Source organism: Mesocricetus auratus, unplaced genomic scaffold (genome assembly GCF_017639785.1).
Source record: "Mesocricetus auratus isolate SY011 unplaced genomic scaffold, BCM_Maur_2.0 Super-Scaffold_100007, whole genome shotgun sequence".
Lineage (NCBI taxonomy): Eukaryota > Metazoa > Chordata > Mammalia > Rodentia > Cricetidae > Mesocricetus > Mesocricetus auratus.
In genome coordinates, this window is record NW_024429191.1 from 8,319,643 (window position 1) to 8,331,537 (window position 11,895).

The following is an 11,895-nucleotide window of genomic DNA, read 5'->3' on the forward strand; positions in this document are numbered from 1 at the left end:
AGGATAAAAATTTCATAAATCTTCTCTAATGTTTGTTTCTGCTATTCTCTAGAGACATATACTGAAAATAGAATGTTTGTAGTCCCAGTCCAATTAAAAATTAAATCTGACTTTAGAGTTGGAGTGTGGTTCTCTCCTTCTCTAAACACAAGCATGCTTATTCAAGTAAAACCCAAAATGTCTGTCTCATGTCAGAAGAGCCACCTGATATGGGACAGAAGAAAAACAAAAAGGAAGGAATTATTCTATTACCACTAATCTCATAATCCTTTAGTTTTATTTTGATTCTTTAAAGTTTTCTTAAGGCATAACTATTATTTCAAAATTTCTAAGCTTTATATATAATATATATACATATTACATGTTAAATGTTTTGTCATGATATGAATTGGTCATATAGAATACTAACTAATTCTAGAAAAAGACTTCATTTAGCTTCCTGTACATGATTTCAGATTTGAGTCTCTGCCAGGTAACTGGAAATTAATTTTTGCTCTCTGGATGTACATAACAAATATTGATCCTTTAATCTATTTGAGGTCTGCTGCATATGATATTTAAAATACTTAAGTTTTCTGCAGTGAACCATGACCATGCCTAACAGTGGCCTTTGGAGTCTCCAAAAGGGTGATGGAGTCCCACAATGGTGATTCCACCACTAAGCTGAAAACCACCATGTAATACGTTGTTGACTGAGAGTCAATGATTCTTGCATGTAAGTGATTTGCACATGTGTGAGTGTGTGAGTTCACTCATCTTTCTCTTACATGTTTGAAATTTTTCCACAGCAAAGGTTTTACTTAAAATCTGAAGCTTTAGTGGCTGGAGAAATGGCTTATTGATTGATTGAGAGCTCTGGCTGCTCTTCAAGAGGATCTGGGTTCAATTCCCAGCACCCACATCTTGGTTCTCACCACCTTCCATAACTCCTGATCCAGGGCATCTGATACCCTGTTCTGTAGTCTTTGGGCACCAGCAATGAACATGGAGGTCAAACTTCCATGCACATAAAATGAAATCAATAAAAACTTAGAGTTAGTAGTTTCATCCAATAAATAGTAAGCTTAAGGAAAATAGAAACTGTTAGAACAGACGATGATGTTACCAAAAGGCATCTGGGATCCCTGAGAGACAGTGAAGAACTGACAACAGGTGGTGCAAGACTGTCACCCAGCACTGGGCAGTCTGAGGCAGAAGCTGGAGCTCAAGCCCTGCCTTGACTATACACCAAGACCCATCAAAACAGAAAGATGAAAGCAGCTAGGAGCTGTGCTTATCAGAGTCAGGACACACACAGAAACAACCTCAGGAGCAGTTCCTTTGCAGGAATTACTCTGTGAAGGGATTACTAGGCACATGCTGTGTGTATGCTGAGTCTGAAGACCTGCTTGTCATCCTCTGGACTTGAAATGAAAAAGCCAACAAGTTGTGCTCTGCCCCACATGGGTAAGCCTTAGAATACATGCTCCCACTCCAGAAGACATGAACAGTAAACAAACAAGTAAATAAGTGTGAAAATAGGACTAAATGAAGGTTTGACAACAATGCCATGTAAAACAAAGAATAGGGAAATGGGGAATGTGAGAGGAAAAGAGGGACCAGGGGAAATTCGGGAGTTGGGAAGATCTAATTGAAATAAACAGCTCATCAAAGGGCTCCAGCAGGAGTGAACCAGAAGAAGAAGGACTGATCAGACTTGAAGACAGTGAGAGGCAGTGCAATGTGAAGAGTAGAGAGGAAGAAAGAATGAAGAAAACGGACAGCGGATGTGGTAGGCAGTGCCGTGAGATACAGGACAGGACTCTAGAGGGAAAGGAGAGGAAGGAGTGGGGAAATTATTTCTAGAAATGATGGCTGAAGACTTCTCAAGTTTGTTTAAAAACAATGTATACTTCTCAGAAGTCCTATCAATTGTAACCAAAAAGAAAGAATGAGAAACTCAAAAAGAAAAAGAATGAGGAGGGAAGGGTGAAGGAGGAGACAGAGTGGGCTTGGAGGTTGATTCAAGTGAATCTCTGTCAGTTCAAGGCCAGCCTGGTCTAAAAAACAAGTTCTAGGAAACCTGCCATGAAAAAAACAAACAAACAAAACAAAACAAAGAATTAGAAGTAGGCATGGTGGTGGTGGCACTCATCTTTAGTTCCAGCATTTGGGAAGTAGAGGCAGGCAGATTTCTCTGAGTTCATGGTTAGACTGGACTACAGAGCAAATTCCAGAACACCCAGGACTTCACAGAAATGCCCTGCCTTGAAAAACAAAAACAAAGCGAAACAAAAAACATAGATGTGGTGGATGACTACAAGAAAGCAGTGTCTTTCAGGCACAGTAGGATAGCTGCACACACAAGCTCACAGTGACTCTGTCAACATTCATGACTTGTCCAACCTGACCACACGTGAGCAGCAGAGGAAGTGGGCACGAAGTCTCCCCTAGCTGTACAGCTGCTAGGGAAGGAAGAGTCACCTCTCTTTAGGGGTGTAGCCTACTTAACTCAGCCACACTCCAGTGGAAGGCCACCCATCCAGGGAGTATGGGCAACACAAATTAAGCCTGGTGGATGTTAAAAGGGTGAGAGAAGGGGACGAAATTGGTGAGTTGAGAGAGGGATATGAATTTGGAAGGAATTGGGTGGTGGTGGTACATTACAGGTTATCCAAAAAACTAAAAAATGAAAAGACGAAATTAAAATGAATTAAATGTTTGATTACAATTGAAAAAAAAGAAATCTTAAAAATACACAAGATCAACAAAACCAAGTTATAGGCCCCAATGGAAAAAGTGAAACAATGACAATGAAAGAGAACATATAAATTTTTAACTCCATGAAAATTCCAGGATAGCCAGGCCTACATAGAGAGGTTAACAAAAACAAGAAAAAAATGAGTAGCTAATTGAAGACACCACCAAGCACTGACAAATGAAACAGAGGAAGGAAAAGAGGGGACAGTTGACAGACATGCCTGGACACTGGAATTTTAGAAAGCACAGCACAGTTCATTTTTACTAGGTTGACTTATTTCTTTACTAATGTTATATACTACATAAGCCCAGATAACACATTAAGCCCAGTGAGCTGCAGAATTAGGGTTTCCTGCAGCTCCAAAAAACCCTTGGTCCAAGCCGGGCGGTGGTGGCGCACGCCTTTAATCCCAGCACTCGGGAGGCAGAGGCAGGCGGATCTCTGTGAGTTCGAAGGCCGGGCTGGACCGATAGCCTCCAAAACAATACAGAGAACCCCTGTCTCACAAAAACCGAAAAAAGAAAAAGAAAAAGAAAAAAACCCTTGGTCCTCAACACTCCTTGTCAGACCTTCCCCTGAGGTGGGCTCAGGCAAAGTCTCTGCTGTGAGGGAGAATGAACAGCTGTCCTGTCCCAGATGTGGCCTGAACTGTGTCCTGGTGCTCTGCTAAGGAACACAGAGAATTACTTAGACCATCAGTAGCAAATAAGATCTCTGATAAAGTGGTAACACAAGACATAGAAGACCGTGTTGTGACCACACAAAAGCTTCCGACCAAAACAACAGTATCCACTGCTCCAAAAATGACTGACATATGTGACTGCTGCTATTTGGCCAATCGGAGTTCAATCTCCTGGGTGAAATGAATGAAGATAGCCATTAAGAACCATCCCTAAAAAAAAAAAAAGACATCCCATCCATACAGAAATCAATTCCCAATTCCAACCACACACAACACAATTTTGTGTTTATCATTAGTTCCTTTCCAGCTTTGTCACATTTGGACTCCTCCCCCATTCCCCAAAGCTGTGCTTCCTCTCTCACAGTGAGATGAAAAGTACAGGTGTGGTCATGGTTGATTTTGCCAAGTCATTGACACAGATACATGGCCTAATGGAATCGAATTGAAAACCCTGACACCTATGAATACCGTATTTTTAACAAAAAAGTCAAAACCATACAATGGGAGGAAAGAAAGCATCTTCAACAAATGTCAACATGTAGAAAATTGCAAATAGATCCATATCTGTTACCATGCACAAAACTCAAGTCCAAGTGGATCAAAGACCTCAACATAAATCCAGGTACACTGAAGCTGACAGAAGAGACAGTGGGAGGAAGTCTTAATGAATTGGCTCAGGAGCCCATTTCCTAAATATAACACCAGATGATCAGACACTGAGGTCAACAATAAATAAAAGGGGCCTCCTGAAACTGGAATGCTTCTGTAAGGCAAAGGAGATGGTAAATAAGACAAAACAACAACCTGCAGAATGGGGAAAGATCTTCACCTACCCCACATCTGACAAAGGGCTGATCTACAAAATAATCAAAGAGCTCAAGAACCTAGACATCAAAATACAAAATAAACCGATTGAAAACTGGGGTACAGAGCTAAATAGACAAGTCTCAACACAAGAATCTCAAATGACTGAAAGACATTTAAGGACTTGCTCAACATCCTTAGTCATCAGGGAAATGTAAATCAAAACAGCTCTGAGATACCAATTTACATTTATCAGAATGGCTAAGATCAAAACCACTGATGACAGCCTATGTTGGAGAGGATGTGGAGTAAGGGGAACACTACTCTACTGCTGATTGCAGTGCAAACTTGTGCAGCCACTTTGGAAATCAGTATGATGGTTTCTCAGAAAGCTGGGAATCAATCTACCTCAAGACTCAACATTACCACTCTTGGGCATACACCTAAAGGATGCTCAATCATACCACAAGGACACTTGTCCAACTATGTTCAAAGCAGCATTATCCATGATAGCCAGCATCCAGAAACAACCTAGATGCTCCTCAGCCAAAGAATGGATAAAGAAAATGGGATACATTTACACAAAGGAGTATTACTCAACTCTAAAAAAATAGTTTCATAACGAGATTTGCAGACAAATGGATGCAACTAGAAAAATCCTTCTGAATGAGGTAACGCAGACACAGAAAGACAAACAAGATATTTACTCACTCACAAGTGCATACTAGATGTAACGCAAAGGATAACCAGACCTCAATCCACACCTCAAGAGAAGCAAGGTAACAAGGACCCTAAGAGGGACACATGGATCACCCTGGGAAGGTGAAATAGACATGACAATATAAAAAGACAGTTATTGATAGTTTTTATCACTCTTTTACTTTAAGATTTGTATTCTGGGTTTTGTATCCAGGACAGATAGTAGACAATTTTCTTGCAAAAGCCAAGCACTAAATTTCAGATAATTGATAAAAACAAAGGATTCTTGGACATTCATTCCCTCTGTGATACATACACCTTCAAACATTATTGAGTAGATAAATATTTCATGGCAAGCACTTTCCTTAAAGCCCCCTTCAGGTCCCTATTCCTCAGGCTGTAGATGAAAGGGTTCAGCATGGGGGTCACCACTGTGTACATCATGGCGGCTGCCATGTCACTCCCAGCTGAGTGAGAGGAAGAGGGTTTGAAATACAGGGATATGATGGTGCCATAGAAGAGGCAGACCACAGCCAGGTGGGAGCTGCAGGTGGAGAAGGCTTTCCACCTTCCCCCTGGGGATGAGACTCTCAGGACGGCACAAGCAATAAGGACATAAGACACCAGGATGCAAACAAATGGGGTGAGCATGATCACAGCTCCCTCTGTAAGAATCATCAGCTCATTGAGGTGTGTGTCAGAGCAGGAGACTCTCAGGAGGGGAATGATGTCACAGAAGAAGTGGGGGATGATGTTGTCTGCACAGAATGAGAGTTGAGCCATGAGCAGGGTGTGCAACAGAGCATTCAGGCTGGCTACCACCCAGGACCCGACCACAAGGAGGGCACAGAGCTGACGGGTCATCTTTGTTGTGTAGTGTAAAGGGTGGCATATGGCCACATACCGGTCATAGGCCATCACAGCCAGCAGGAAATTGTCCATGTCAGCAAACACACAAAGAAAATACATCTGTGTGAGACACCCAGAGAAGGAAATGGCCTGATTCCTGAGTATATGGTTGGCCAGCACCTTGGGAACAGATGTCGAGGAGAAGCAGACATCCACGAAGGACAGATTGCTGAGGAAGAAGTACATGGGGCTGTGCAGGTGGGAGTCTGTGCCGATGGCCAGGATGATGAGCAGGTTTCCCAGGACAGTGACCAGGTACATGACGAGGAAGAGCAGGAAGAGTTGCTGCTGCTGCTGCTGGGGCTGCCTGGAGAGTCCCAGGAGGAGGAACTCGGAGACGCTAGACTGGTTGGTGCCTCTCATGAGTCTGATCCCGGCTACAGAGAAGAGAGACAAAAATATAAGAGCTGAAGAATTTGAATGCAAGAAATCATACTATAAACCTTGTTACATTTAAAACAAAACAAATGCAAACAACCAAAAATCTGCATTATAGTTGGAGAAATGTTTCAACTGTTATAATGCCTGGCCGGTCTTCCAAAGGACCCGGATTCTATTCTTAGCACAGGGTGGCCCACAATAGTATATAACCATTTTCCTGGTGATCTAGGACCCTCTTCTGGCCTCTATGGGTACTGAATCATTTGCTATACATATATTCAAAAAAATACACATAGACATAAAATAAAACATATATGTATATACGCCTTATGTACTGAAAATAAAACTTCCATTACATTTGCTGAGTCTGAATCTACCCCTAGTGCTCACACTCTCAACTTCACCTCCCAATCCTAGATTATTCATGTTCCACCAGATTCATCCTTGTGCTTTATGAACTATAACATAAAAACATATATGCATGGGATGGAAGATGCTTCAGTGGGTTAAACTGTTTACTGAACAAACACGACAGCTTGAGTTTGAACACAAAACACTTTTTTTTTGTTTTTTTGAGACAGGGTTTCTCTGTATTGTTTTGGAGACTGTCCTGGAACTAGCTCTGTAGACCAGGCTGGCCTTGAACTCACAGAGATCCTCCTGCCTCTGCCTCCCTAGTGCTGGGATTAAAGGCATGCGCCACCAACGCCCGGCCCGAACACAAAACACTTTTAAAGGTTGAAGGAGAATACCAATTCCACAGAGCTGTTCCTTGGCTCCATATGTGCATTGTGGCATATGTACCACCCATACACACACACACACACACACACACACACACACCACTGAGTGTAATGAACTTTCAAAATATAATGAGAAATAGCTAGTTACTGTTGTATTTGGCTCTAATTTAGCCTCGTGGACTCACAAATGTTGCTATTGGTCCTTTAATACAGAGGACTTAGTGTCATTTGTTATTAAAGAAATTGACATCAGCACTGCTGTTACAATACCTCACAAGTCATTGCTGTAACTGACCCATGTTCACTTCCTTGGAGTTGCTGAGCAATGGTGCTCTGTATTCTAAGGATGGGAAATTGTTAGAATCCTAGGAGGCCTCTGAGCAAGCAAAGAGTGGGTGATCACCAGCCTAGTCTTCTGTGCAGCAAGGAGGTTTGGGGGACTCTGTACTTACTGCAGCATCCTTCCCAAAGGGCTAGACTCCCTGAGCATCTCATTAAGGACAGGCAGACAGTAATTGTCCTGCCTAGCTCCTAGTCTCTGTGGACCAACAATGAGGAAGAAGGGAAACACTTTACTCCTGGGTCAGAACTCTGGGATAAAGCAGTCTGGGTGCAGACAAGTCCCAGGGGAAATTCCCTTAGAACTTCATCATCTCAGCACCCTAAGTCTGTAAGTCTGCTGTTAGTTCTGATTTCTCTGTCTCACAGCAGAGACTGAGGTATTGCAGCACTGTTGGGTGAATGCCCCTCTTTCTTTCCTACCTGGCCATTTACTGCATAGGTCTTATAGCACTTTTCCAGATGGGAAGATGGGAGACTAGAGTGGAATACATGGGATTAGAACTAAAGCTAACCCTTAAAGAATTTGATGTAAGATGCTGGGAAGGAGGGGAAAGATGGAAGCGTGTGTGGCCAGCCATGGCTGAAATACTGCATGCACCAAGAGTTGGCCTCCTTTGGCTCTCTTCCCAGCACACAGTGGATCACCCATGTCTTCACATCTATAGGTTCTTAAGAGTGTGGCTCCACCAGTACACTTGAGCTCTATCACCCCTACCAAAGAAAGATTCACGATTGGACTCAGTTCCTCCTGAATGCTGTGTTAAAGGCATGAGCCACCTCTCAAAGCCTGTTTTCATTTTCTGAGAGATCACACTGTAGCCACCAAGGCTGGCCTGGAATTATGTGTCAGTTTTACTACCTTATTCTCTCTGTGTCTTTGTCTCTCTCTCTTTCTCTGTCTCTGTGTCTCTCTCTCTTCCTTACTTCTTTTCTTTCTTTCTCTTTTCTCTCTTTTGTCCTCTGGTTTTTTTTTAGACTTAGTTTCCCTCTGTAACAGCCCTGGCTGTCCTGGAACATTCTTGCAGTCCAGGTCGACCTCAGACTCACAGAGATCCACCTGCCTTTGCCTCTCCAGTAGTGAGACTAAAGGCATGTACCACCACTGTCTTGCTGTTACCCTCTTTTCTAGAAGAAGGCTGTTGAACACAGCAAAGTTGTAAGTGGTTAGACATACGTCTCTAAGTCAGTTTCTGCTAACCTGAGAAGACCTTTTTAACCTTAGGAATTCATAAACCTTAACCAAACAATGTTAATCAAACATATGTTGGTTCTTATTTAAAATTTATTTGAAGCCTATAATTGAACAGTTAGCAAAGACAGAAGTAATTACATGTATATCTCTAATTAGCTTTTGTTAATCTGAGTAGACTATTATAACCTTAGGAAATTATCATACAAAGATTCATACTAGGACTGGAGAGATGGCTCAGTGGTTTTCAGAGCACTGACTGCTCTACTAGAGGACCCAGGTTTAATTCCCAGCATCCACATGGCAGCTCACAACTGCCTGTGACTCCAACATCAGACACCTCACATGGACATACATGCAGGGAACACATCAATCCACATAAAATTAAAAGAACTCATAGCAATCCAAAACATTTTGGAGACCTACTGCTGTCTTCTTAGTATAAAAATGAGAGAGCATGATAAACCAAGGACCTAACAGAACTAAGAAATCCTATGACTGCTGCCTTGGTTGATTTATGCCATGTGGTCATCTCACTCAAGATGCAGTGAAACCGCATTGCATGCATTTTTTCTAACCTTAATAAAGATGGCTGCTGGTCACATGATTGCTTCTATCCTAATGAGGTCATCAGCCAAGATGGAAGCAAGCCATATTATTCCTATTTAAAAACATCTATCTTCCTAAACAAGAGTTGGATTTGTTACATATACAGTAAGTAGACCTATTTTTCTAAATAAGAGTTGAACCATATATAGCAAATTAAGATTAAAGCTTTTGTTACAAGTTTTAAGCTTTTTGTTACAGGTTTCATAGACTCTTTAATCGCAATAAAGAATTTACAAATACTGAGCTTCAGACCCAGAGCAGTGTCAAGGGAGCCACGAGCCTCAGAACCAGGAGCAGTGTCAGAGGAAGGCCCCAGCCTCAGACCCGGAAGCAGCATCAGAGCCTGGAAGCAGCTTCAGTGAGAGGCCCAAATCCCAGCCCAGAAGCAGTGTCACAGGAAGGCCTGAGCTTCAGGCCTGGAGCAGCATCAAGGGAGCCAGGAGCCTCAGAACTAGGAGCAGTGTCAACAGGAGGCCCCAGTCTCAGCCCCAGGAGCCAGAAGTGATCACCAGGTAAAGCAACTGCAGCTCTTTCCAGCAGTAGCTTCCAGAAACTATTGCCAAAAGATCCTCTGGGAAAGAGCACCTGTGTCCCAGCCAGCATCCACTGCCATTTCTCTGTGGGAGACACTTCACTACTACATCCACACCATCTACACCTCCAATAGGAAGAGTGTCCACCACTGAAAGTTCTGCTCTACTTGTGCCTGAAGGAGGGGTCCAGGGAACCACACCCCCCCATTATATCAACTGGAGAAAGAGAGAACCCTTGAAGCACAAGCTCCACCTGTACCCATTAAAGGAAGAGATGTGTAGACAACATGGTAAGAGCACACTCAACAATATAAAGCAATAAGGCACCACTAGAAACTGGTGGTGCTACAATAGCAAGACCTGAACATCCCAACACAGATGAAGCAGAAGAAAACGACTTTAAATATAACCTTATGAGGATAGCTGAGGCCCTTAAAGAGGAAATGAAGTTCTCTTAAAGAAATGGAGGAAAAGTCGGGCGTTGGTGGCACATGCCTTTAATCGCAGCACTCGGGGAGGCAGAGGCAGGCAGATCTCTGTTCTACAGAGTGAGTTCCAGGACAGCCTCCAAAACAATGTAGAGAAACCCTGTCTCGAAAAAAAAAACAAAAAGAAAAAAAAGAAATGGAGGAAAAGACAAACAAAAAATTGGAAGATATCAACAAATCCCTTAAAGAAAACCAAGAAAAAGCAATCAAACAAGTGAAGGAAATGATTCAAGACATGAAATCTGAAATAGAAACAATAAATAAAACACAATCTGGAGGAATTCTGGAAATGGAAAATCTGGGTAAATGATCAGGATACATAAATGCAAGCATAAATAACAGAATACAAGAGATGGAAGAGAGAATTTCAGGCATTGAAAATAACTTGGAGGAAATAGATTCATCATTCAAAGAAAAATTTAACTCCAACAAATCCTTAACATAAAACATGCAGGAAATATGGAACACCATGAAAAACCTAACCTAAGAACAATGAGGATAGAAGAAGAAGTCCAACTCAAAGGCACAGTAAATATATTCAACAAAATCATAGAAGAAAACTTCCCTAACCTAAAGAAAGACATGCCTGTGAAAATACAAGAGGCTCACAGAACACCAAATAAACTGGACCAAAAAAAAAAGTCCCCTCATCACATAATAATCAAAGCAATAAACATGCAGAATAAAGAAAGAATATTAAGGGCTGAAAATGAGAAAGACCAGGTAACATATAAAGGCAGACCTATCAGAATTACACCTGACTTCTCAGAGGAAACAATGAAAGCCAGAAGGTCCTGGTCAGAGGTTATTGCAGACACTAAGGGATCATGGATGCCAGCCCAGACTACTTTACCCACCAAAGCTTTCAATAACCATAGATGGAGAAAACAAGATATTTCATGATATAACCAAACTTAAACAACACCTATCCACAAACCCAGCCTTACAGAAAGTACTGAAGGAAAACGTCAACCCAAGGAAATCACCTACTTCCACAAGAACACAGGAAATAGATGAGCTTACAGCAGCAAACCCCCAAGAAGTGAATTGAACACACAATGCCATTACCAACAACAAAAACAAAAATAACAGGAACTAGCAAGCACTGGTCATTAATATTCATTAATATAAATAGTCTCAGTTCACCTATAAAAAAAGACTCAGGCTAACAGATTGGATTAAAAAAAAACAGAATCCATCCTTCTGTTGCATACAAGGAACACACCTCAACTTCACAAGACATTACCTTAGAGAAAAGGATTGGGAAATTTTTTTCCAATCAAATGGACCTAAAAAACAAGCTGGTGTAGCTATCCTAATATCTAACAAAATAAACTTCAAACTAAAATCAATCAAAAAATATGAAGGAGGGCATTTCATATTCATCACAGAAAAATCCATCAAGAGGAAATCTCAATTCTGAACATCTATGCCCCAAACACAAGGGCTCCTGCATTTGTAAAAGAAACATTACTAAAGCTTAAATCACAAATCAAGCCCCACACACTAATAGTGGGAGACTTCAACACCCCACTCTCACCACTGAACAGGTCTGCCAGACAGAAGCTTAACAGATAAATAAGGGAAGTAACAGAGGTTATGACTCAAATTGACTTAACAAACATTTATAGAACATCCCACCCAATCACAAAAGAATGTACTTTCTTTTCAATACCTCATGGAACCTTCTCAAAAACCAACCACACACTCGGTAACAAAGCAAACATCAACAGATACAAAAAAAAATTGGAATAAACCGCTGTACCCTATCAGATC

At 41.6% G+C, this 11,895-nt stretch overlaps 1 protein-coding gene across 1 annotated transcript; it reads right to left on the bottom strand.

The window, feature by feature from the left end:
* Positions 1 to 5,252: 5,252 nt before the first annotated feature.
* LOC121141104 (olfactory receptor 1361-like) lies at positions 5,253 to 6,200 on the bottom strand. The gene has a single exon (XM_040747964.1). It carries the CDS (start codon positions 6,195 to 6,197, stop codon positions 5,253 to 5,255), a length of 945 nt encoding a protein of 314 aa, XP_040603898.1. The 5' UTR covers positions 6,198 to 6,200.
* Positions 6,201 to 11,895: the final 5,695 nt, after the last annotated feature.

Excerpts from the sequence above, each read along its gene's own strand:
- LOC121141104 (XM_040747964.1), bottom strand. The coding sequence starts at position 6,197 with ATGAGAGGCACCAACCAGTCTAGCGTCTCCGAGTTCCTCCTCCTGGGA.